Raw genomic sequence first — 26,064 nt, forward strand, 5'->3', positions numbered from 1 at the left:
CCCCGGCGTGGCGCGCCAGGCCGCGTTACCGCTCACTCCCACCCCGCCTCCGGCTCCCCCGGAGGCGGGCTTCGGGCCACCTTTCCGGAGGCAGCTGGGCGTGCGGAGCAGGAAAACGTCCGCTCCCCGGTACGAAGCCTGACTCTAATGTCTCCGTCAGCCACCCTCAGCAACCTGTGCCCTGTCCCCACTGCTAGTTAAAGCGAGTCCTCTGGCGTGTGTCCCTTCAGCGACCCAGGGGGCAGTTCCCAAGGGGGCGGGGCCAACGGCGTCTGAGGCATTCTCATCCGGGCATTCCCCAGATGCCGCAGCCGCCATCTTTGTTTTGTGCTGAAAGTCGCTACTGACGCCCGCGGACGGCCGGGCGAGGGGAAGTGGCAAGATGGCGGCTCCCAGGGCGGAGGCGTGGAGGCGCGCTTCGGCGGCCACAGGGCTGGGGACGCCTGTGCCTGACCCGAGCGCGGCCTGACCCCAAGCAAAGCGCGCAGCGGCACCGGTCCCTCGCCGCGAGGCAGCGCGAGGTTCTTTTAAGAAGCCTCGGCCGGGAGGAGAAGCCTGCGAGGGTGGGGTGTGGGGGGAAACAGTGACGTCGCCCGACTCCGCCCCCTCGCCCGACCGCCGCCGCCGCCATGTTTAGTTGTTACTTCTTCACACAAGATGGCGGCTCCCAGGGAGGAGGCATGAGCGCCCTGCCGTTACCGCTCCTCCTGCCGTACAGTTGCCACTTCGGGGCCTAACTCTGCCTCTTTGAAGCGGCTCCTGTGGGAAGGAGTCATAAGGAGGGAAGCGAGGATCGGACGCTGCCTTGCGTTTGGTTTGCAGTGGAAGAACTGACCCAAGAGGAAGAGAATAGGGGGGAAGGGGGAGCTAGTCTCAAGATGGCGACTCCCAGGGCGGCAGGCGCAGCCTGAGCAGCAGAGGCGGACTAAAGGGAGACGCTCGAGACCTCACGAGCCGTACGGCGCGAGCCTCCGAGCAGCCCTCGAGAACTCAAGCTCGTTTCACTGGCCTCCGGCGCGCCTCTATTCTTTCCAAGTGTCGAGGCTGTTTAGGGAGCGGCCTCTGCACTAAGCGCTGGGCGGGGAAGCGGGACGGTCTCAAGATGGCGGCTCCCACAATTGTGGTCTGAGCTCCGGCGGGGCTGGGACAACCGCGGCGCTTGTGGCTCATTTCCACCCGCCCCGGAAGCCGGTCAGTGCAGGAGACTTGGGGAGGGTGTGGGAACCGGGCCGGGGCTCCGCCATTTCCGGCGGGGGAGGGCTACGATTGAGGAAGGGAGGAGAGAGAGGCGGCTCAAGATGGCGGCTCCCAGGGCCTCCCGCTCGAGCTTCTAAGTGGGAGCTCCCAGGCAAGTAGTCAGGGCGGCGGGACTCGGCGGCCTCCAGCTTCTCGGGTCTAGGCGCTCGACAGCTTCAGGAGGCTCTTAAGGAGACGTGGTGAGCGAGAAGAAGGGGAAGAGTAGAAGAGAAGGAGAATAGTTAAGATGGCGGCCTCCATGGAGCCGTTCACCGCTGTGTGAAGAACCGCTTCTCTGTGCGAGACGCCTTAGACGAAAGGGGGTGTGTGTGAGTGGAATTGGGGGCCTCCCTTCTCGCTTGGTGACTTTTTCCACCGCGCCCTTTCCCGGAACTATGGCTTCGGCCGTGTCACCCGCCAACTCGCCAGCAGTGCTCCTGCAGCCCCGCTGGAAGCGAGTGGTGGGTTGGTCGGGTCCAGTGCCCCGGCCCCGCCACGGCCACCGCGCCGTGGCCATCAAGGAGCTCATCGTGGTGTTTGGCGGCGGCAACGAGGGGATAGTGGACGAACTGCACGTGTACAACACGGGTGAGTGCAAAGCCCGCTGGGTTCTCGGATCTTTCCCTCCTCCCTTCATCTCCTCCCTCTCCCTCCTTTTCCCTCCCTCTCTCTCCCCTTCCTTCCCTCCGTCCCTCCTCCCTCTCTCTCCTTCCTCCGTCTCCCGCCTTCTCCTCCCCTCCCCTGCAGCCCTCTCCCCCGCCTCCTGTTCCCCCTCTCCGTCCGCACCGAGGTGCTACTTCTCCCGTCCGAGACGGTTTGCTCTGCCCGGCACCTTTGCTTTCCCTTGCTCTTTTTCCCATTCTTCCAGCCCTGATTCCCATGTGTTTGAGAGGCGCTTTTCATTATTGGAGAGGAAGCCTGTACCCTGGCTGGTGAAGGAGCGGGGGCGGCTCCCGCGGCGGTGACTTCAGACAGACACCGTTACCCCCGCCAGGCGGGCGGATGCGTCCCTTTGGCGCAGAGTCCCACCCCCTTCCTCCCTCCTCCTGCGCCTGGTCCGCTCTTCCTCATCTCTGGTGCTCTTTCGGGAGAAATGACAACTTCTAGATTACAGATTAGGTCGCCGTCTCGAGAAAAGGGGCAGAGTTGAGCAGCGTAATCCCGACCTGGGGGAGGGGGGCGGGCTGTGTGCTGCGCTGCGTAACCGTCTCCTGGGGACCCACAGGTCAGACGACATTGCTGCTTCCCTCTTGCAGCGTTGACTTCTCCAGCGTTTCTCTACAGATTTCATGTTGTCTCGATCTGGGATCCTTTGATGTAAGAGATGAACTAATTCCAGTGATCCCGCAGCAGGCTGAGGAGGTTCCCCTGCCCGTTCTCATGCCTCCCCCAAAGCCCGGGCCTGGTTGGTTGGGAGGGGCAAGCAAGGTGCGGTCATAGCTGGAGGCTGCGGTGCGCCTCTGCCTCCGGGTGCTGCTGCCGTGCCGGCTCGCCTTCGGCCTGTTGCCTGGTGTCCCCGCTAAGTCTCTAGGGCTTAGCCGCATCCTCCTGCGGCCCCCTCCCCCTTGGCGGCCACTTGGCCCGGTTGATACACCTGGCGCCTCCTTGGGCCCGAGCTGCCTGTTGAATGGACGCTGGCCCGCAGGACCTCGCCTGGCCCGGAGGGAGGGGCTCGGCGGGCGTTTTCGCCGGGAGCGGTGGGCCTGGGTGCCTTCCGGTCAAGTCCCCAGCCTGAGAGGTGGAGGCGGGGCTGCGGAAAACCCCCTCCCAGCTCAGGCAGCGTGCTTTGAGGAAGCTCCCCTCCGCAGCTCGCAGTCGCGTTCGGGTCAGCCGCGGCCAGGGGCCGGCTTCCAGCTCTTTCCCCCGCGCCATCTCATCTGGCGAGCTCCATTGGCCCCAGAGCCATCCTGTCCGAGGGTTCTGTTGGTACGGTGTCCTCGGGCCTGGGCACCTCCTTCCAGCTTTGAGGTTGCTCTGGGATAAGGTGTTGGTTGGAGTGCTGAGGGTTGGAGCTGGGCTCTCGGTTGGGTGCTCCCCACCGCCGCCTCCCCCAAGGCACAGAGTTTAGTTTTCTCTGCATCTTGTAGGTTGTTGACCCCTACAAAGTTGACTTTCAAGAGGCTGGTGGGTTGCCGGTGACCCTTCACATTGTGGGTCTGAGCACCTGTTGCCTCCAGTGAGGCTGGGCTGGTTGGTGGTGCTCTGTGCCAGCTCAGACAGCTGCAGCGGCAGCGATTAGCCGGGTAAGGTAAGGCTGAGGGGCAGGGCTGTTTTTAGAGAGGCCGTTGCCCTGAGCAGAAGCTCCTAAACTACTTGGACCAACTTCATTCTCGTAAGGCCTGGAGCAGGCTCCTTGGCAAGGAAGGACAATTTTAGAAAGTAGGGCAGGGGCCTAATTACCATCAGCTCCAAAGTCCACTGCTTCCTGGGGCCTCTGCGTATTCATTAGTTTATTAAAATGAATCGAGCCCTTTGGCGTTAATTCATTCCCCATCTGCAAGGGTGTGTTGTATAGTAGAGGATAGCCAGCCTTCCGAAGGGCTGCAGCCCTGGATTCCTCCAGGGTAGCAGTTTGGAAAGTGCCCTGTGAACTCCCTCGGTGACTTCTCGGGAGAGCCGTTAGCTGACCCAGCTCCCCTGTCCTCACCGAGTGTTTGCTATTTGACAGAGCCTCGAGCTCCTGCTGTTCTCAGAAAGACAGGCTTGGTGTTGCCTCTCTCCCACCAGCCGTGGCACAGATGCGCAGCATCCTTAGCTGCTGTCTTGACAGCCAGCCTCCTGCTTACCTTGGTTTTGGTTTGTTTATCAATTTCTTTCTTTCTTTATTTATGGCTGCGTTGGGTCTCCGTTGCTGCGCGCGGGCTTTCTCTAGTTGCGGCGAGCGGGGGCTACTCTTCGCTGTGGTGCGTGGGCTTCTCATTGCAGTGGCTTCTCGTTGCGGAGCACGGGCTCTAGGCGCGCGGGCTTCAGTAGTTGTGGCACTCGGGCTCAGTAGTTGTGGCGTGCAGGCTCTAGAGCGCAGGCTCAGTAGTTGTGGCGCACGGGCTTAGTTGCTCCGTGGCATGTGGGATCTTCCCGGATCAGGGCTCAAACCCATGTCCCCTGCATTGGCAGGCGGATTCTTAACCACTGTGCCGCCAGGGAAGTCCCTTGGTTTTGTTTTAAACGAGGTCAGAGCATACTCTCTAGTGCTTTTCTTTCTGCAAGATGAGTGCTCAGAGAGACTCGCCCTTCGGAGAGAGTTCCCCGTTGCTAAGACAAAGGGCTCCAGGGGGCACGTGCTTGCCTCGCTGTCTTGGTCAGCTCAGAGATCGGGGCGGTGGGGGGGGGGGTGACGGGGCTGGGGGTGGCAGGTGTGCACTTGAAGGGTGTGTGTGAGAAAGTGTGTGTCCTTCCTCTTTGGTGGCTGTGGAACACTTCACAGGCCTTTGGGAGATCTTAGGGTAGCAACTGTCCTTGACCTCGGGGAATTTTACTTCAACAGCAAAGCGGATTACTCGGAGGACCCGGCCCTGACACAGTGGGGTGCGCCCTGGTGAGGGGAGGGTGTGGCTGGTTGCCAAACCAGTGGCCCAAGGCTGGTCTGCCTCAGTGGTTCTCGAATGTCTGCAACTGATACCACCGGAAAGAGCCTTGGAAAACATCTAGTGGAACTTCCTTGTTTTTGCACATGAGGAAATTGGGGTCTGAGAGGGGAAGTGACAGGTCCAGGGTCACCCTGCTGGCTGGCAGTGGAGTCAGGCAGAATACAGGCCGTCACCGAGACTGTCGGGCTGTCTCGCCCTTCAGTTAAGGGGTGCGGGCCACCACCTTGGAGACACCTCCCTGTTCCTCTGTCCCTGGAGCTAATTGGTCACTAAATTGAGCTTATCTCAAACCCGTTCCCCCTCCGTTCTGGGTCCTTCTTGCTCTCACAGTCACTTCCTGCTCGGCCCGGCGGCTGGTTTCACTTGTCGGGAAGTCCTGTTCAGCCTTCAAGGCCCCGCTCCCATGTCACCCCTTCTGAGAACCCACCCCCACCCCCACCCCCACCCCCGCTTCGAGCCTCAGCCGAGCGGGAAGGCAGCTGCGGGGGGAGGGGCTCGGCCACCTCCCGCCTCCTGGGTACAGGCCTCCCTTCCTCGGCCCCCCTCGCAGCCGAGAGTGGCGACAAGCCCAAGCCTAGGGAGAAGGAGGGACCCGGAGGTCGGGTCATGCGCCGCCCGCCCCGCTAGATGAGCGAGAGATGACATGATTGGGGGCAGCTGCCATCTCAGGGTAGAACTGGGACTGTAGGTGATGTGAAGAGCGGCAGGTTCTGGCTTCAGACCAGAAACTGTGCCTCCTGACAGACTGCTCCTGATGGCGGTGCAGAGAGCCCCTGCCCTGCCTGGAGTGCCCTAGAATGAGATCAGCCCCTCTTGGGTGCTGTAGAATGAGCTGTCAGGACGTCACAGGTCCCTCTAGCCCGGCCCGCTGAGTCAGTGGTGGCATGTGACGAGAGAGCTGCCGTTTCCCGTGTAGCCTCCTCCCGGCCCTCAGGTGGGCACCTAGCAGTCACTTTAAGTCGGTGACAAGGTTCTCATCTGTGTGTGTGTGTTTGGCCCTGTGACCTCGGGTAAGTTACTTCCACTCCTGGTCTCTGTTCCTTTGTCCACGGAGGGAGGCTCAGAGGTCTGTGGCGGCTTCAATCCCGGGAACTTGGATGAAGCTCCTTCCGGGCCCCGCGGGAGGCCATCTCCCCCAGTTCGGGCAGGGCTGATGGCTCCAGCCTGGAAAGCTGCTGCTCTTCTTGGTTTGTCTTTGCGCTGCGCGGTAGGACGAGGTGGAGCGCGGGGGTCTGGGGCTTGGGCGTGCAGAGCAGGCAGGGGACCCGGAGGCCCGCTGGCTGCTGAACTGAGGACGGGACCCACAGCCCACTGCAAACTAACGTGTACACTTGGGAAGCGGCGAGCCGGGCGCCTTTACCTCGGGAGGTGTGGTGTGTTTTTGGCGGCGGGGTGGGGCAGGCCTCTCTGCCCAGCTGCAGGTAGAGTCGGGTTACCCAGCCTGGACGGGGTCAGGGACCGGGTGCACCGTGCTGTCCCGGCTCCTGTCACGCCCCCACAGGGGCTCTGTTCGCTCCCAGATCCGTGCCCTGCCCACTGGCCCCTCAGTCCCAATTCACTTGCCTACGTTTGACCAAAAGTGATCGAGGGGCGTGGAATCAGATTTGCAGTCGGCTGCCGGTTTGGGGTTTCCGGAGAGAGTGTGGTGTATGTTTTAGGGGATGGCCCTTCAAATAACATAGGACAGAAGGCATCCCTCACAAGAGGGCAGCGTTTGCCCCCGGACTTTTCCAGGAAGACCTGGCATGGCAGACGTGAGGGCGGTGGCCCAGGAGGGGCAAGGATGCCAGGCAGAGCAGGGGCAGGTTGGGAGCTCCAGCCCGGCTAGAGGCGATGGGCTTTGGGCAGCTTAGTTGGCACTGACTGCCGCCACCTCTGCCCGTGTTCTGGAGGGGGGAGGGGGGAGGGGGTGGGCCCGGGGGAGGGCTGCTCCGGACCGTCACCCGGGAAACAGCAGTAGAGATTGATTCGTACCCCCATGGCCCTCCCCAGCCTATACCGCAGGCTGCTGCTCCCAGCCTGCACTGGTAGCTCTTTTGGCCACTTAGAGGTGCAGCCACGGGCCCCTGGACGGTATTTTGGGTGTTAGACGTTTCTTTCCGATGACCCATAGAGTGGCGGGAGGTGGCCACATCGCCAGAAGCTGACGAATTTTCTTGGTCAGTGACTTCCTGCTTTTTAAGACGACCGTGATGAGAAGCAGGGTGATCACAGGCTGTTTTGAGGTGGCCTCTGAGGCCAAGGAGTTTGGAAGATGGCTTGGATAGAGGGCTGGCACTTGGATGGTAAAAGGAGAAAGTCCCATATCCTTGGGAAGAGAGGCAGTGCCTCAGCCCCTCCTTCCTTAGACTGTATTTTGAAGGCTGGTGGGTGTGGGGAGGAAGAGGGGTGGAGGTTCTGGTTCTAGGGGCTCCCGAGGAGTTCTGACTTCTGCTAACTTTTGTTCTCCAGCGACCAACCAGTGGTTCATCCCGGCCGTGAGAGGGGACATCCCTCCTGGATGTGCAGCCTATGGCTTTGTGTGCGATGGGACTCGCCTGCTGGTATTTGGCGGGATGGTGGAGTACGGCAAATACAGCAACGACCTCTACGAGCTCCAGGTAGGCCCTGGTTGTTGGGGCAGGGGCGGGGGCAGGCCCCATGTCACCCAGGACCTTCTCACTCCCTTCAGGTCCCTCCCTCATCAGCACCAGCCCTTCCCTGTGCGGCCAGTGGCCGGCTCATCCCCGATTTAATCACTGGGTCTTCATTTTGCAGGCAAGCCGGTGGGAGTGGAAGAGACTCAAAGCAAAGACGCCCAAAAACGGGCCCCCTCCGTGTCCTCGGCTCGGGCACAGCTTCTCCCTTGTGGGCAACAAATGTTACCTGTTTGGAGGTCTGGCCAACGATAGCGAGGACCCCAAGAACAACATTCCGAGGTGAGGCTTTGTCCTGTTCACGTGGAATCCCGTGAAGGCGGGTGCTTGCTCACATAGCAGCCAAGCCTGCCGTACCAAGTGCCTTTCCTTTGTGAAACGAGGGTGGCACTGGATGCCCTCTAAGGAGCTTTCTAACCCCGAGGAGGCCTCGCGGGAGGAGGGCCAGGCCAGGAGGTAGAAACCCACCTTGCCTTGGGCTGGTTCCTGCTCCTCAGACCCAGTTTAGAGCTGGCGCTTTGCTTCTCAGCATCTGCTGCCTGCAATCTTCGTGATGGTTGTTGTCCTTTCTGAAGTTTGGAGGTAGTCCTGAGATGGTGCCCCCTTTTCACCCGGGAGGCCCTCATGTCACGCCCAGCTTCGTGTGCAGGGCAGACTGGCACACCCCATCCGGCTCTTCCTCTTCTCCTTGCTCTCCTCCTCTGGAGCTTCTGGTAGCCCCTCCTTCGGGGCGAAGGTAGAAGACCTTGGGGTTCGCACAGCCTCAGCCCCCTTTGTCTCCCCAGGAGTCCACTGTTCACCCATCGAAGCCGGTGGCCCGCCATAACTGACTGTTCTTCTCCAGGTACCTGAATGACTTATACATCCTGGAACTGCGGCCAGGCTCTGGAGTGGTAGCCTGGGACATTCCCATCACTTACGGCGTCCTTCCCCCACCCCGGGAGTCCCACACTGCAGTGGTCTACACCGAGAAAGACAACAAGAAGTCCAAGCTGGTGATCTATGGAGGGATGAGTGGCTGCAGGCTGGGGGACCTCTGGACGCTGGATATTGGTAAGATGTGGGTGCGGCGGCTCCAGTAGTCTTGGCGCGAAGCTGGTCTGCTGGGCGGCCGGTGTGGGGTGTTGAGTTGGGGCTCACAGGGAGGGGAGTGTCCCGCCTAGCCCTGTACTTGCTGCAGGGTCAGGATAGGACCCATTTGGGGCTGTCATCTTTGCCCCGAGCTTGTGGCGTTGCTTGAAGAAAGAGCAAGGCTCGGTTGGCTGAGTTGGTCTGCTGTCTTCCAGGAGAGTGAGGGGAGAGGGAAGGGCCTTTCTAGAATGGAACTGTGTAGATGAGGTAGCACCTGTCCCTGTCGACTTGTCAGTGGTCAGGCTGTGCCAGGAGCGGAGCCCCCTGGTCTGTCACAGTCAGAGGGGATGTACAGATGCCCTTAGAGCCGTGGGGACTCCTCGGGCTGGTCGGCAGGTGGGGAAGCGGGAGCGGTTGAAAGGAGTTCAGGCTTTCGACCTGAAGAAGGCTGAGGGGAGAAGGTGGCCGACCACACATGTCTGGAGGGTTAGGTGGTCCTGTGGGGCAGCATCGGTGCTCGAAAGAAACAGTGTCTCGGGAGCAGAATCCCCAGCAGCAGCAGCTCTGTAGGTGGCGGAGGCGGTGTGGGAGAGAGTGCGTCTTGCCGGGAGTCAGAAGGTGCGCCCGCCGCTCCTACCCCAGCCCAGGAGCGGTGCTGGCTTGTAGTGGGTGCTCAGTAAAAGTTCAGAGGATGGTAAACACAGCTTGGGAAATGCCAGCACCTGGTGATCGGAGGGCCTCCCATGGGCTGTAAGGAGGCCAGGTATGGATTCTTGCGCTGGGTCAGCACCTGCCTCCCCGCACCTTCCCTGTGTCCGGGGCACATCCTGTGGGTCAGAGGGCCCGTGTCCGACCTGGTATGGGTAACCTTCCCTTCCCATTGCTTTGCACAGAGACTCTGACGTGGAATAAGCCCAGCCTCAGCGGGGTGGCACCTCTTCCTCGAAGTCTCCACTCGGCTACGACCATAGGAAACAAGTGAGCAGCCAGCCACGGCTTTTCCCTTCCTAGCCCACCCCCACCCCCACCCCCACCCCCACCCCCGTGGGCTCGCAGTTTCCTTCCAGCAACCCCTAAGGCCTGAGGAGACCTCTTTCTGGCTGGGCTGGCGTTCGGCAGCCCCGTCTTTCCATTATGACCCTGGGGGACTGAGAAAAGACAGAGGGTAGAGGGGCACAGACCGTCCTCTCCGCCAGCAGCTGAGTGTTTTTGTCAATGCCAAAGTCCCAAAGTGAATATAAGAACGATGGGGACTGAGGTGAGCTTTAGGTGAGCTAAACCGAGGCTCCACATACTGGAGGTGACACAGTTCTTGTGAGGGCTGAGCCACCAAGTAGGAGAGGGCCACGTTCAGAGCTTCGTGCGTCCTGGGGAGAGCTAGAGGACCAAGTGTGTTCAGAAGTTTCTGGATGGAAGAGGTGGCCTCTAGCTTGGCACCTCCTCTACAATCCTCTCCTACTCTTCCCTCCCTCGTCCCAGAATGTACGTGTTTGGTGGCTGGGTGCCTCTCGTCATGGATGACGTCAAAGTGGCCACACACGAGAAGGAGTGGAAGTGTACCAACACACTGGCTTGTCTCAACCTGGGTATGGCCTCCTCGGGCTTGGGCTCAGAGCGGCCTCCTCGGCCTGAAAGCTGTGTGGGGAGCACAGGGAGCCGAGCTGCTTCTAGGCCGTGCCTCTAGAATCCGCCAGGAGTAGCCAGTGGCCCAAGTGCTCTGAGGGACGCTCCTCCTTTGCGTCTTTTGAATAGGCTCTTCCTACCCAGCGTAACCACGCAGAGCATCCCTCCTGTCTCCTGTTGGTGGTTTCTCACCCACCCTGCAGGGACTTTGCTATATACACGAGCGTTGCCTCTAGGTTCCTTTAAAACCGAGGAAACAGGACAGCGGCCTGCTCTACGCAGTGCGGCCCCTGACCCTTGCATTTACTCTGTCCTGGAGACCATCCCATCCCTGCAGGGCGAGTGGCCTCATTCTTTTGAATTGCTCTCGTGGTGTCAAAACTTGCACCAACGCTGCTCGTGAGTATCCTCACACCATTCTCGCCAAGTGCAGTTGTATTCAAAGAGGAAGACCTAGAGGTAGACTTGCTTTCAGAGGGATGTTGCTGTACACACAGATGCCCCTGGCAGTGTTTGCCAGGCCGGTAAACAGTTCGCTCTTTGCGGAGCCCGGTAGGCACTTGACTCTCCCCATGGGCCAGCCCCCATTCCCTCCCCTGGCTCACCCTGAGCCCTGGCTGCACCAGCACGAACATCAAACTGCCAGGCACCCTCTGGGTTAAGTTTGCCTTAATCGTGAGTGAGGGTATGTATTTTTCCTCGGATCCTCTTGTCACCTTTTCTGTAACTTGCGTTCCTCTTCACCCATCTCTTTCTAGAGGCTCTTGTGTTGCTTGATGTGTGAGAAGGGAAACCTTTGGCTGTGTGTTTCACATAGTTTTCCCAGTTTGTAGTTTGTGGTTTATAATTTTTTACGGTCTTTTTGCTATGTGGAGTTGTTTTCGTTTTTGTCTTTGTCTTAATTTAGTAATCTTTGATGACTTCCTGGTTTTAATTCCCCATCCCTGACAGCAAAAGGCCAAAGAGCCCTTGGGGGTTGTCTATTCCTCTGCCCCCTACTGACCTCCACATCCTGCCCTCCCCAGATACCATGGCCTGGGAGACCATCCTGATGGATACGCTGGAGGACAATATTCCCCGGGCCCGTGCCGGCCACTGTGCTGTAGCCATCAACACCCGCCTGTACATTTGGAGTGGGCGTGACGGCTACCGAAAGGCCTGGAACAACCAGGTCTGCTGCAAGGACCTCTGGTACCTGGAAACGGGTAAGGCCGACCGGAGGAGAGCTGCCATGCCCGTCCCTGAAGTCTCTGCTGCCGCCTTCTCACCAGCGGTGCTCTCTTACAGAAAAGCCACCGCCCCCGGCCCGGGTACAGCTGGTACGAGCCAACACCAACTCCCTGGAGGTGAGCTGGGGGGCTGTGGCAACAGCCGACAGTTATCTTCTGCAGCTCCAGAAATATGACATTCCTGCCACGGCTGCTACTGCCACCTCCCCTACACCCAATCCAGTCCCGTCTGTGCCTGCCAACCCTCCCAAGAGCCCTGCCCCAGCAGCAGCCGCGCCTGCTGTGCAGCCACTGACCCAAGTAGGCATCACGCTCCTGCCCCAGGCTGCCGCCACCACCCCAACCACCACCACCATCCAGGTCCTGCCGACGGTGCCTGGTAGCTCGATCTCCGTGCCTGCCGCAGCCAGGACTCAAGGTGAGCCGGGGGCCGGGCTCTCAAGGGCAAGATCCGGCCCACCAGGGGGTCACGTGCCCGAGTGAGGACCGCTAGACAGACGGCACACCTGGTGGCCATTCGTGCAGGCTTGTGGCCAAGTGGTGGCGGGGGACCTCGGTCCCGACCTTGGAGGCTGTCACTGAGGGTGTCTGGAAGGGCCAGATTTGAAGCACAAGCAGGTCACAGAAGCTGTTCGCCTCTGCCCCTTCTCTTGCCAGGTGTCCCTGCTGTTCTCAAAGTGACCGGTCCTCAGGCTACAACAGGAACCCCATTGGTCACCATGCGACCTGCCAGCCAGGCTGGGAAAGCCCCCGTCACTGTGACCTCCCTTCCCGCAGGCGTGCGAATGGTCGTGCCTACGCAGAGCGCCCAGGGGACGGTGAGAAGCTAGGGCGGGGCTTTCCTGGCGGTCGGTGGTGCGCTGGCGGGATTCGAGTCCCGCTCATCCTGCGCCCGTAAAGCGCTGATGAGGCGACCACTCGGCACTAACTTAAGGGTTAATAAGCTCATGCCTCAGAACCGCCCGTCTGACCTCAAGGGCATTTTAAATGTGTATTTACTTGTCCTGGAGCCTGAGGGGAGGATCTAGCCAGCTGGGGTTTGACTCAGCCCCCTGAGGAGAGAGCTGTATCTGTCTCCGTGGTCTTTAGGAAAGATCCAGAACTACTCGTAACTCTTGCTGCCAGGTTGCTGTGCCTCATCAGTGGTAGGAGTCCACGTCTGGGGTCAGTAGAGCAGGGCCCAGCAGTCCTGACGCTGAGAGGTGCCACTTCAGGGCGAGCCAGGCGGGTTCTGGTGAAGGCCGTGGAGCAGGGAGTGTGGTGGCCGCGGGCCTGGCACTCCCTGTGGGCTCACACTCCCTGCGCCTGCTGCAGGTCATCGGCAGCAACCCGCAGATGAGTGGCATGGCGGCGTTGGCAGCCGCGGCTGCCGCCACCCAGAAGATCCCTCCTTCCTCGGCACCCACGGTGCTGAGTGTCCCGGCCGGCACCACCATCGTCAAAACTGTGGCCGTGACACCTGGCACCACCACCCTCCCAGCCACTGTGAAGGTGGCCTCCTCGCCAGTCATGGTGAGCATCCCTTGGGCCTGGTTCTCAGCCTTGGGGCCGGGGGCTTCTGGGCACTGTGATCAGACAGCGGTCACTCCTTCCGGGCTTTGGACCAACCCGCAGAGGCTGTAGGTCCGTAACGTGTTTGCTGTGGGCTGTGGAATAAGCTGATAGCTATAGGGGTGTGGCAGCCTTAGGCTAGACTTGCTGGCCCAGTGTCCTCCCTTGCTTTGCTAGAGGAAAGGTAAACCAAACTGAGCTAGGGACGCACTCACTCATGCACGCATGGGGCAAGGCAGGCTAGAGTTTTGCTGTGTGCGCACCCCCGCCATTCCAGGCAGAGGCTGGGGTGCTCTCTGCCCCGCCCACCACTCTTCTCTGCTCCCTCCAGGTGAGCAACCCAGCCACTCGCATGCTGAAGACTGCAGCCGCCCAGGTGGGGACGTCTGTCTCCTCTGCCGCCAACACGTCCACCCGCCCCATCATCACAGTACACAAGTCGGGGACTGTGACAGTGGCCCAGCAAGCACAGGTGGTGACCACAGTGGTGGGTGGGGTCACCAAGACCATCACCCTGGTGAAGAGCCCCATCTCTGTCCCAGGAGGCAGTGCTCTGGTGAGTGATGGGTGCCAGGAGAGCCCAGCCCAGGCCGTGCCCTTGACTGGTCTCTGGATCACTCTTTGTGCTCCACGTCTTCCTTTTCAGATTTCCAATCTGGGCAAAGTGATGTCAGTGGTCCAGACCAAACCAGTTCAGACTTCTGCAGTCACAGGCCAGGCGTCTACAGGCCCGGTGACTCAGATCATCCAGGTGAGCTCGTGGGCTCCAGACTGTGACACAGGCAAGAGTGGGCGCTGGCCTGGGGTTAGAACTCGCATCCCTGGCTAGACATGATCCCATGAACACTGATGGCACAGAAGGTCCTACTGCTTGGTCCTGTCACCCTCGGTCTTCAGAATACTCAGCTGCCTGGGCTGCCAGTGGAGACTAGCCAGACCAGAGTCACTGTTAAACTTGCCATTCTTCTAAAAAAAAAAGGATGGATAGATATATATGGGTATAACTGAATCGCTTAGTTGTACACCTGAAACTAACACAACATTGTAGATCAGCTGTGTTTCAGTTAAAAATTAAAAAAAAAACCAACATTTCTCATCTTGACAATGATGCCGGTTCACCTCACCCCGTCTTTGCGTGTTTTCCCCTTACAGACCAAAGGGCCCCTGCCAGCTGGGACTATCCTGAAGCTGGTGACATCAGCAGATGGGAAGCCCACCACCATCATCACTACCACGCAGGCCAGCGGGGCAGGGACTAAGCCCACCATCCTGGGCATCAGCAGCGTGTCCCCCAGCACCACCAAGCCCGGCACGACCACTATCATCAAGACCATCCCCATGTCGGCCATCATCACGCAGGCGGGCGCCACGGGTAGGGGCCTCCTCCAGCGTGCTGGTGAGGGACCATGTCAGGAGGGAAAAGGCAGGCAGATGGAGGGCGGGCTGCGACGTGTTTCCATTCTGGTTTTCCCCTCTTTTCCACCCTCTCCCTGCCTTTTCCTTAAGATATGTCGGGAGGTAGCAGGGGTTACGGCTACAGTTGGTACTTCTTTGTTTTAATCAAGGGGCAGCAGGAGTAACTGCTTGAAAGGGGGCCCAAGAGAAACGGGACCCGGCAGCAGGCCCGGGTGGGAGGCCGGCGCTGTCCCTCGTGGCCCAGCCTGAAGCCAGGCTGCCCCCCTCTCCTCCAGGTGTGACCAGCACTCCCGGCATCAAGTCCCCCATCACCATTATCACCACCAAGGTTATGACTTCCGGAACTGGAGCCCCCGCCAAAATCATCACTGCTGTTCCCAAAATCGCCACTGGCCACGGGCAGCAAGGAGTGACCCAGGTGCGGCGTGCCTGGCCCTCTCCTCACCCCAGGGTCCAGTCCGGGAGCACAGCAGGCCACGTGGGTCTTCCCGTGGGGCCTGGGAGGGCCAGCGCAGGGTCTGGCCAGCCCACATGTGATGTGAGGCTGCTTTCCTCTTGACATCCCAGGTGGTGCTGAAGGGAGCCCCCGGCCAGCCGGGCACCATTCTCCGCACCGTGCCCATGGGCGGCGTCCGCCTGGTCACCCCCGTTACCGTCTCCGCTGTCAAGCCGGCTGTCACCACGTTGGTCGTGAAGGGCACAACAGGTGTGTAGGCCGCGGGGGGAGTGGGGCAGAGTCAGGGTGCGCCCCGGCCCCGCCTGCCCAGGGAGAAAAGCTGCCGGGAAGGCGGTGCCAACAGCGGGCTTCCTCCCACATCCCACTCCCGCCTCCCTCTCTGCCTTCAGGCGTCACGACCCTAGGCACCGTGACAGGCACCGTGTCCACCAGCCTCGCCGGGGCCGGGGGCCACAGCACCAGTGCCTCCCTGGCCACACCCATCACCACCTTGGGCACCATCGCCACCCTCTCGAGCCAAGTGATCAACCCCACTGCCATTACCGTGTCGGCGGCACAGACCACGCTGACGGCGGCCGGTGGGCTCACCACCCCCACCATCACCATGCAGGTAGGGCAGCCGGGAGAGCACGTGGAAGCGCGGGCCCAGCCTGAGGGTTCCGGTCTCCACGTTGGGGCCATCCTCTCCAGGCTTCCTTCTGCTGCCATGTGCAGCTGGGTCCTTTTTTTCCCTCCCGTGTGTGGCACCCGTAGGACGGTTTCCCTGTAGCCACGTAATTGCGATTCTTAGTCACCGTTTGATAGCGTGTCGTGCTGAGATAATGTATTTCAGCCATTTTTAGTGTTTGAGCGTTAGGCTTTTTCTTTCGTGATACTGTAGAGGGTACGACAATTCATTTTGGGGTGCATGTAGCATCTTTCTCTTCGTACGTTGTAAGCTGAATTCCTGGTGAAGTGGTGAAGCGTCTGTGGCTGGCCTTGGTACAGCCTGGGGTCAGCAGGGTTCCCAGCCCAGGCCTCCCCCCTGCCCAGCCCCTTCCCAGTCCCTGTGGCCCTTGAGGTGATGCAGTACCTCCTCCTTGGTTCCTGAGAGAGTCAGTTTCTTGGGGTCAGAGGGTGAGCAGGTCCTGGATTTGCCAGCTTTGTTGCTTTAGGAGCCAAGCTGGTGGTCCCAGCCAGCGTAGGGGATGCTGTACTAATTTCCCATCTGGCCTCTCCCCCAGCCTGTCTCCCAGCCTACCCAGGTGACTCTGATCACAGCGCCCAGCGGGGTCGAGGCCCAGCCTGTGCACGACCTCCCCGTGTCCATTCTGGCCTCGCCTACTACAGAACAGCCCACGGCCACGGTCACCATCGCTGACTCAGGCCAGGGTGACGTGCAGCCCGGCACTGTGACACTGGTGTGCTCCAACCCGCCCTGCGAGACCCACGAGACGGGCACCACCAACACAGCCACCACCACCGTCGTGGCTAATCTCGGGGGACACCCGCAGCCCACCCAGGTGCAGTTTGTCTGCGACAGACAAGAGGCAGCTGCTTCTCTCGTGAGCTCCACAGTGGGCCAGCAGAACGGCAGTGTGGTTCGCGTCTGTTCCAACCCGCCGTGCGAGACCCACGACACGGGCACCACCAACACGGCCACCACTGCCACCTCCAACATGGCTGGGCAGCACGGCTGCTCCAACCCGCCGTGTGAGACCCACGAGACGGGCACCACCAGCACGGCCACCACCGCCATGTCGGGCATCGGAGCCGGGCAGCGGCGAGACATCCGGTACACCTGTGTGGCAAGCACCGTGCCCGCCGTGGTCCGGGTCGGCATGGCTGCCGGGGCGTCAGAGGGAGCCCAGGGCTCTGTCAAGCCCTCGTGCCAAACCCGCCAGACCGGCGCGACCAGCACCACCATGACTGTGATGGCCACCGGGGCCCCATGCTCAGCTGGCCCGCTCTTCAGACCAAGCCTGGCCCTGGAGGCTGGTGGCCGTGGCGCCACGCTCGTGCAGTTGGGCCCTCTGAGCACCCAGGTCAGGCCTGGTGGTGAGGGTAGCCCCCTAGCTGGCCTGGGCCCGCTGGTATCCGTGGGGCGCCAGCCGGAGGCGCATCACGCCCACACGACGTACACCGCCACCACGGCCCGCTCTACCGTGGGTGCCGGGGAACCCAGTGAGGTGCAGGGGATGCCCGCGCTTGGGTACGAGAGCTCGCCTGGCGCTGCTGTGACTGTGAAGGCCCTGGAGGCACTGCTGTGCTCCTCGGCCACCGTGACGCAGGTCTGCTCCAACCCCCCGTGCGAGACCCACGAGACAGGCACCACCCCTACGCCCACCACCGCCACGTCCACCGGGGGTGCGGGCCAGCCAGAGGGTGGGCAGCAGCCCCCGGCTGGCCGCCCCTGTGAGACGCACCAGACGGCTTCCACCGGTACCACCATGTCAGTCAGCATGGGCGCCCTGCTCCCTGACGCCGCGCCCTCCCACAGAACCCTGGAGTCCGGCTTGGAGGGGGCGGCACCGCCCGCAGTTACCCCCCAGGCTGGAGCTTCATTGCTGGCTCCTTTCCCGACGCAGAGGGTGTGCTCCAACCCACCCTGTGAGACCCACGAGACAGGCACCACGCACACGGCCACCACCGTCACCTCCAACATGAGTTCCAACCAAGGTAGGTGGAGGCGGCCAGCCTGGCACCCGTGCTCCCCGGGGCCCAGGCCCCAGCAAGGGGCCTTCGGTTTGATTCCGCGGAGCTCGGTTTACTAGCCTGGGCGGGTCCTCTGGGCGATGGTGTCCCCTGCTGGCAGAGCTGGGTGGAAACCCTGCTGGAGGGGGGCCTGTCATCCCGCTCTCCGCTTGCCCCCCGCAGACCCCCCGCCGCCTGCCAGCGACCAGGGAGAGGTGGAGAGCACCCAGGGCGATGGCGTGAACATCCCTGGTTCCAGTCCTATCACGACAACGGTGTCCTCCACGCTGACACGGGCCGTGACCACTGTGACACAGTCCACACCGGTCCCGGGCCCTTCGGTGCCGGTAAGAGCCCCCGGAACGCCCCCCTCTGTCTGCCTCCCTGCTGCCCACCGCCCTTCAGGCCTGCGCTGTTCCAGGATTGGACACCAGGTGTCGCTCTCGCTCCAGGCACGCGCCACTCCTGGTTCCTTTTCCAGGCCATAGAAGGGCAGCCTCGTGCCTGACAGGGCAGGGCGCAGGAGACCCCCAGGCTTGGTGGGTGTCTGGTGGGCGCTTTTCTTTCTGTAGCTGTTTCCTATGGCTTGTTACTCGGCTGTCGCCTGTAAGAGTGGCACAGCGGGAGTCTGAGGGCCCCTTTGGCGAGGCCGGGAGACCTCTGTGAGGATGGGGTAAAATTGGCCGGCAGGTCGCGGGTCTCCACTCCTCTTGCCACGCCCCCCACTGCTCAGTGACCTACTGCCCCTGCTCATCAGATGGGGTCGTGGCGGCCCCTGGGGAATGCAAATCCTGGCCCACAGGGAAAGATGAAGGTCTGCCTGGTTCTGGCCTCCCGCTCCTTCCCTCTGACAGGGGCTTCTCTCCCTTTCTAGAAGATCTCATCAGTGACCGAGACTACCCCAGGGGCTCTGACCACCGAAGTCCCCATCCCGGCCACGATAACAGTGACCATAGCCAACACAGAAACTTCTGACATGCCCTTCTCTGCTGTTGACATCCTGCAGCCCCCAGAGGAGCTCCAGGCCTCTCCAGGGCCTCGCCAGCAGCTTCCGCCACGGCAGCTCCTGCAGCCTGCCTCCGCACCCCTGATGGGGGAGTCCGCCGAGGTCCTGTCAGCCTCCCAGGCCCCCGAGCTCCAGGCCGCCGTGGATCTGAGCAGTACGGGGGACCCGTCTTCAGGCCAGGAGCCTGCCAGCTCAGCCGTGGTAGCCACTGTGGTGGTCCAGCCGCCACCGCCCACGCAGTCCGAAGTAGACCAGTTGTCACTTCCCCAAGAGCTGATGGCCGAGGCCCAGGCGGGCACTACCACCCTCATGGTAACGGGGCTCACCCCCGAGGAGCTGGCGGTGACTGCTGCCGCTGAAGCGGCCGCCCAGGCCGCGGCCACAGAGGAAGCCCAGGCCCTGGCCATCCAGGCCGTGCTCCAGGCCGCGCAGCAGGCCGTCATGGGTAGGTGCTGGGGTCACGGTAGGTGGCTTACCCCACTGTCTTTGGTTCAGGGTAGGTGGGAGCCCCGAGGGGAAGACGGACTCCTCGGGAGGAGTGAGGAACCGGGGTTCTGGAGCCTCCCTGCTGGCAGCCCTGGCTGGCGGGCCCCAGTGACAGCCTGGGAAGAGGAGGCTTGTTTCCCGCCAGGGCAGCACGCCGCAGACTTGACGGGGAGGGCAGGCTGACTTGGGCGCCCAGGAAGGAAGCGGGCTTTCTCGGGCGGGGGAGGGCAGGGTAGAGGTGGGCCGGAGACGAGGTCCGAGAGACAGGCTCTGAGGGCCGGCACCCACCAGGGCACCAGGGCTGCCCCTAGCTCCGGGAGGGCGGTGACCATGGGTAGCCGGGGCTGGGCTCTCCCACCTGCCGCTCCTCCTAAGTAGAAGTCATCTCCACCTGGAGCAGGCACCGGGGAGCCCATGGACACGTCGGAGGCGGCGGCCGCTGTGACGCAGGCGGAGCTGAGCCACCTGTCGGCCGAGGGCCAGGAGGGCCAGGCTACCACCATCCCCATCGTGCTGACGCAGCAGGAGCTGGCCGCCCTGGTGCAGCAGCAGCAGCTCCAGGAGGCGCAGGCCCAGCAGCAGCAGCACCACCTCCCCACGGAGGCGCTGGCCCCTGCCGACAGCCTCAACGACCCGACCATCGAGAGCAACTGCCTCAACGAGCTGGCCGGGGCTGCGCCCAGCACCGTGGCACTGCTGCCCTCCACAGCCACTGAGAGTGAGTGGGGCCCTGCTCCCCCAGGGAACTTGGTTGATTGCGGAAGAAAGTCTCGGGGCGGCGGTGGGGGTGGGGGGCGGCGCTGGTCCCGGGCCCCTCCGTGCAGAGGCGGGCGTGTCCTCTAGCCTGCGGGAAGGGCTCCCACGCAAAAGCCAGGTCTCCGGGGCCTTTCCTGTTGATGCCATCTTTACTCCCAGGCCTGGCTCCGTCCAACACGTTTGTGGCCCCCCAGCCAGTCGTGGTCGCCAGTCCCGCGAAGCTGCAGGCCGCGGCTACCCTGACGGAAGTGGCCAATGGCATCGAGTCCCTGGGCGTAGTGAGTCTGGAGTGACGGGGACTCGGGGGTTGGGGTGCAGCATTTGGGCCCCGAGGGTGGAGGGCCTGATCTCTTCTCCCCGCTCTGACTTGCAGAAGCCAGACCTGCCACCCCCGCCCAGCAAAGCCCCCGTGAAGAAAGAGAACCAGTGGTTTGACGTGGGGGTCATTAAAGGCACCAACGTGATGGTGACACACTATTTCCTGCCACCTGATGACGCTGCTCCGTCGGATGTAAGTGTCCCCGCGAGCTGAGACCCCCGGGTGGGTAGGGATTTATCAAGCTCCCCGGGGGCACGCCTGTCTTAGGGCTGCCCCCCTCTCTCCCTGTGACCCTTGAAGTGGCTGTGAAGCCCAGCCTTGGCCCACCTTGCCCTGTCCCCGCCTTGTCGTGCAGGGGCTGCCGTGGCTGCCCTTTCCCCGGCCCACCCACCCCACTGTGTGGACCTGCATCGTCCCCAGGGTAGAAAACTCCTCTGCTGGCCCCAGAGCCACGCTCCAGCAGCCCTCTCACGTCAGGCACTTCCGTGTCTCCCTTCCTGTTCGCCCGGCCTCTTCCCGCAGGACGACTCGGGCGCGGTGCCCGACTATAACCAGCTGCGCAAGCAGGAGCTGCAGCCTGGCACCGCCTATAAGTTCCGCGTTGCCGGGGTCAACGCCTGTGGCCGGGGGCCCTTCAGCGAGATCTCAGCCTTTAAGACGTGTCTGCCTGGCTTCCCGGGGGCCCCCTGTGCCATTAAAATCAGCAAAGTGAGTCTTCTTGCCCTGGGATCAGCCTCTGTCCTCGGCTGAGTCCGTGCACTCAGCGCCCTCTTCCGTGCTGGCTTCCGGCAGGGGTGACTCGGGAGGGGGCCCCAAGGTGCGGGCAGAGCCAGCTGGCTCTGCGGTGAGGCTTCTGGTCCTGGCTCTGTCGGCAATGGCCAGGGAGACAAGGGCAAGTTCCTCCCCGTGCCCCTGCCACCGCCTCCCCCTTTTGACACACTGTGTGCTGTGCTCCACGTGCTCCTTCATCTAATCCTTAAACCCCCGATGAGGAGACTGAGGCGCCAAGAGGCTAAAAGACGAGCCACATGCTAGGTGGCAGAGCGGGGCTGGGAAGGCTGCTGGAGTCCCGTTGGTTGTATCGTGCTGTTGCGTCAGGCTGCCTTCCGGGTGGGGGCAGAAGAAGCCATCTCTTTGGAGCTCCTGGAGCTCTGCTCTGAAATAGCTTTGTTGTGTTAGGAGGAGGGTGAAGTATGAACACTCAGTTCCGGAGGCTTCGAGGCATTCTAGGCCCTCTGTACCTGGGTGGCCGGGGTGGGAATAAGTCACAAGGCTGAAGATGGCCCAGCCTGATCTCTGCCCCCTCGGTTCCAGAGTCCAGATGGCGCTCACCTCACCTGGGAGCCGCCCTCTGTGACCTCTGGGAAGATCATCGAGTACTCGGTGTACCTGGCCATCCAGAGCTCGCAGTCTGGGGGCGAGTCCAAGAGCTCCACCCCGGCGCAGCTGGCCTTCATGCGGGTGTACTGTGGGCCCAGCCCCTCCTGCCTCGTGCAGTCCTCCAGCCTCTCCAACGCCCACATCGACTACACCACCAAGCCCGCCATCATCTTCCGCATCGCTGCCCGCAACGAGAAGGGCTACGGCCCAGCCACGCAAGTCAGGTGGTTGCAAGGTGGGTCTTGTTCGTTGGGCTCCTTTGGGCAGCTCTAGGGAGAGGTTGGGGGATGGCGGGGAAAAGCCCCGCGAGCGTCGCCGGGACCACCCGGCTCCAAGCTGGACTTGGGGGCTTTATATTCTGGGGCGGGTGATGGCCTAGGGCCCTGGGTAGGTGTCTTGGAGTGGAGGGTTACTCGCCTCATCTGGGGGTGCAGAGGAAACTGCTCGGGGCTGCTGGGGGCGGGAAGGGCTGCCGAGACCGGCAGCAGGAGGCATGGGGTGGGGAGCAGAGGCCTCGGGCTGCTCCGTCAAGAGTTTGCGCGGGGTTGGGGGGGCCACGGGCGTCGTCCCCGCTCTCGTTCCCTCAGCTGCACCACTGGAGTCGTCTCACCCCCGTTGCTGAGCTGCTCACTCACTGTTGGCCTCTTTCCTTTCAGAAACCAGTAAGGACAGCTCTGGCGCCAAGCCGGCCAGCAAGCGGCCCATGTCCTCTCCAGAAATGTAAGCAGGGAGTGCCTTTCAAGAGCCTTCTGAGGCCAGGGGTAGGCGGATCCCGGGAGGAAGGAGCGGTGGGGACAGTAGGGCCCGCCTTCTCCTTAAGCGAGGGGGGCTGCTTAACCGGGCACGACGCCCCGCTAGGGCCCAGCCAGAGCCCCCGATGAGTCCCACTCGCTTCACCGTGGGGACCCAGCTGACGCTTTTCGCTTTGCCTTTGCCTCCCGTCTCCCAAGGAAATCCGCTCCAAAGAAATCGAAGGCAGACGGTCAGTGAGAGGCAGCTGCCCTGCGCCTGGCTGCTTCTCCAGACCCCCCTCTGCTTCAGGACCGCCGCCCGCCCGGGCCTGCCCGCCCCGCCCACCCGGCGCTCACTTTGCCCTCACGAGCCGCCACACCGGCTGCCCGTTCTCTCTCCCTCTCTCTCTCCCTCTGTTTTAAAAATAATCTCGAGAAAGCACATTTTACCATTGCTGTGGGGAGGAAGCAGAAGGCAGATGTGGAAGAGCCCCCCTTCCTCTCCCCGCCCAGCGCCTGCCAGGGGACCAAGGCCCCAGGAGTGGGGGGTGGGCGTGGAAGCCGAGGAGAGGTGCCCCCCTGGGCCCCTTCCCCCGCCTCCGCACCCTGAACTGGGTGTCTGTCTGGTTCTGTTGCATTTTCTTCCATTAGTGTTTCCCGACACCCGCCCGCCCTTCCGCTTCTCCCACCCCGCCCTGCCTGGCACTCCCATGGGAAGCTGACACATTTTCTCAGAGGCCTTCGTACACCCACCTCTTTCTCCCTCCCCTCTTCTTTCCCATTTGAAAAAAAGAGAAGAAAGAAAAAGAAAGAGGTGGAGAAGGAACCCCGTGGTGGCCTGAGCAGTGTTCTGTGAAAACCTCCCGACTCCCAATTGGGGCGTAGAGTAGCCGCCCACGGAGCCTGGCTTCAGCCTGTCTGGGGTTGGGGCTAGGGGCCACATCACCAACTGCTGCATTTGTTGTATTTTTTTTAAGTTGAAGTTGACGGAGTTAACATTTTTATTGTAATTTTAGCCTTAGCGTGTGGGGTTTTGTCCCTTTTTTTTGTTGTTGTTGTTGTTGTTGTTAGCTGTGTACAGAATGTGTATCTTTTTTTCCCCCCCTTTTTTTTAAACTCTTTTTCTCCTTGGCTAAGCCTTGGCAGGGATCTTTCTGGAGGAGAAGCTGGGGCAGCCAGGGTAGGAGAGGCATGGGATCTCCCCTGTGGGCCTGGTGTTTGCTGCCCAGCCCGGTTTTCTCTTTCTGGCCCCTGTCCTCTGCCCCTCTGCCTGTCCCCAGGCCTCTGGGACAAAGGAGGGTGAGCCGTCAAACCTCACTCCCCACGGGCAGTTGCTCCACACCTAGAGGGAGCTTCAGAGTCCGCTAGAGCCCGAGGTCAGTCAGGTTGCTGAGGAGGATGGTGTGGAGGTGGGGGCCGCGGCCTGACAGCCAGTCCTGGGGCCACAGCACTCTCCACGACCCCCAGGCTCGCTCCCCGGCATGACTGCTTAGAGCATCCAACACCCACAACTGCCGCTTCCTGCAGCCGCCCTCTCTCGGCAAAGCTGGTGCATGATGGAGGGGAGCTTGGCCTCAGAGGCAGCCTGGGAGGGCAAGTTGTGTGGTGCCACTGACTCTGTGAATTTACAGTGCAGTCCCCAAGCTGGGCCCGTCCTCCTGGGCCAGGCTTGGTGGGCTTGGGGCTCTGCTTGGAATGGCTAGTGACAGCTTGCTGCCCCACACCCAAGCTTTAGGCAACGAGTGAGACTTGCAGGCGGGTCGCACAGAAGGATTTGAAACGACCAGCCGGTCTCTTCAAAACCCCTTTCTCTGCCCTGGAGACGCAGCTGTGGCCGGGGGCACCCCAGCCTCTGCAAACCCCCGGCCCTGGCCCACGCCCTCTGGGGCCTCTGATTTGTTGTATTATAGTATATTTCGCTGTGGAAAATGTCATGTTTAGTCACCTTGGAGCCCACCGCCTGGTCCCGTTGTTTCCCCCCATCCCTATTCCCAAGCACCCGTTGATCTCTTGTTTCTGGAAACAGTAAGCTTGTTCATCTAATGTAGAGTAACCCCCGTGACTCAATATTACCATAGTGCGATGTCGTTTTGTGCTATTTTGAACAATTAAAAGACTTTTTTTGAAATAACCATCTGCCGTCTTGCTGTGTCTGGGGCTCCCACAGGAGGCTGCCTGAGGTGGGGAAGTTGGGCCCCACAGGGCTCACCAGAACCCTCAGGGAGCCTCTTGTTCGCGGGGCCTGCTGTGAGCGGGATTCTGCTTCTCCATTGGCTCCCGTGTCTCACAGTTCTGTGGGCTGTGACCTTGGCACTGAGCTACACTAGGACCAGGTTGCCCACAGAAGATCCCATGATGGCGGCCAGAGCGCAGGCCACAGGCCAAGGGGCTCCCTGGACACGTGTTGCCGATTCCCTGTGTGGAGACCAGGTCACCTTCCTTCTCCCCAACCAGCGGACAGGGGACTGGGTCCAAGGCCTGGCAGGTCACCAGCCGCCACCCTCCTCGGACGGTTGGCCAGGGCCGAGCACCTGCCACTGAGCGCTCACAGACCCCGGAGAGCCCCCAGGATGTCAGATCTGCAGGAGAGCCCGGCGTCAACCGAGGGGTGGCTCCTCCCGTCTGGTGCTCAGTGGGCGTTGCCCGAGTGACTCCTTGTCTGCCCTTCCTGCACACGGGCCAGGGCCCCCAAGGGGGGGGCAGCAGAGCTTCTGTTGAACCAACTGTTGACAGTTGCACTGTTGGGGTGGGCTGCTATCGCTAGGGTGGTGCCGTACCCAGGGTAAGACGGGCAGAGGTCGTCCTCAGCGTGGACCAGACGGGAGCTCCGCAGAGCGCGGGGTGAGGCGGCCGAGGCTCAGCACAGCCTTGGTGCCACGCGGGGCAGAGGGGAGCACCTCGCTGCGGGCCCCGCACTCTGACAGGGATCCGGGGGCCCTGCCTCATTCCCCGCTCTTGGCAAGTCGCTCTGGTACCAAAAGCCACCTCCTCCCTCTCTAACCCGCGGACGCCCAACGGCGCCTCGCCCAAGAGGCCCCCCAGAGTGCGCCCCTGTCCCTGGTACTCCCTCCGCTGGAAGCGCGGGGTCTCATGAGTGTGGGGTCCTGTCGGGCCTCCACCACACCGACTCTGACCTGACTCAGAGCCCAGGCGCCTCACAGCTCTTGGAGGTTGGCGGGGACAGAGGCCCAGGGAGAGCGGCAGGCACGTGTCCTTCAGGCTAGAGCAGGAGAAGGAACGTGCAGGGGTGGGGGGTGGGGGGATGCGGGGCAGCCGGGGGAGGGGGGCCCACCTGGGGGACTCGGGAAAGAAGGGGCCTGTGCAGATCTGCCAGACACATGGTACGCAGTTCTGTGGATGCTCACAGCGTGGGGGGGAGGGGCGCCAGGTTCCTGCCGCCCACCCGTCGTCCCTCTGCTCACTTGCACGGCTCTCTGGACGGCCAGGGCCACGCGGCTGGTGTCTTCAGCACCGGTCTCAAAATACTGGGCTCCAGCCCCGCACAGGGACGGGAACGCCGCCGGCTCTCACCTCGGGATTGGGACCCAGGGCTGGGGGCCACCCGTAAGAACCTTAGAACCCTCCCCATAGCAAGGCTCCTCCTTGCCTAGGCACGAGGGAGACAGAGTGCCAGGAAGGCAGGGGATCCGCAGGCAGGCGGCTGACACCAGCGCAGCTGGGCCCACGGCTGGGACCCCCCTCCGCAGGCACGAGGGAAGGCGGAGGGTGGAGGGGCACAGCAGCCACAGGGCACACCAGCTGCCGGTCCCCCGTGCTGTCGGGACCAGCGCACAGCTGCGGGAGCCGCAGGGGCGCCAGGCCCCTGTCCCAGGGCTGTAGGACACTCCTGGGCTGCTGTCCCTCCTTCCGGAAGACGGGGCGACGGACCCTAAAGGCCAAGCTTCCC

At 62.1% G+C, this 26,064-nt stretch overlaps 1 protein-coding gene across 10 annotated transcripts; it reads left to right on the forward strand.

The window, feature by feature from the left end:
- The first annotated feature begins 75 nt into the window (after nt 1–75).
- HCFC1 (host cell factor C1) lies at nt 76–24,288 on the forward strand. Of its 10 annotated transcripts, none has more exons than XM_067723877.1 (26): nt 76–1,824; nt 7,275–7,423; nt 7,581–7,741; nt 8,304–8,512; nt 9,424–9,508; nt 10,010–10,116; nt 11,179–11,358; nt 11,441–11,800; nt 12,040–12,200; nt 12,697–12,894; nt 13,265–13,489; nt 13,580–13,684; nt 14,086–14,329; nt 14,625–14,767; nt 14,917–15,055; nt 15,196–15,416; nt 16,030–17,464; nt 17,663–17,826; nt 18,357–18,930; nt 19,369–19,689; nt 19,887–20,005; nt 20,101–20,238; nt 20,569–20,754; nt 21,361–21,661; nt 22,083–22,146; nt 22,377–24,288. In XM_067723877.1, the coding sequence occupies exons 1-26, from the start codon at nt 1,632–1,634 to the stop codon at nt 22,414–22,416; spliced, it is 6,222 nt and encodes a 2,073-aa protein (XP_067579978.1). In that variant the 5' UTR covers nt 76–1,631; the 3' UTR covers nt 22,417–24,288. The 10 variants fall into 10 exon arrangements, with proteins under 10 accessions (XP_067579978.1, XP_067579976.1, XP_067579980.1 ...); XM_067723875.1 differs by having other exon boundaries at nt 78–1,824; nt 18,354–18,930; XM_067723879.1 differs by having other exon boundaries at nt 78–1,824; nt 18,486–18,930.
- Nucleotides 24,289–26,064: the final 1,776 nt, after the last annotated feature.

This window comes from Pseudorca crassidens, chromosome X (assembly GCF_039906515.1).
Source record: "Pseudorca crassidens isolate mPseCra1 chromosome X, mPseCra1.hap1, whole genome shotgun sequence".
Classification (NCBI taxonomy): Eukaryota; Metazoa; Chordata; class Mammalia; order Artiodactyla; family Delphinidae; genus Pseudorca; species Pseudorca crassidens.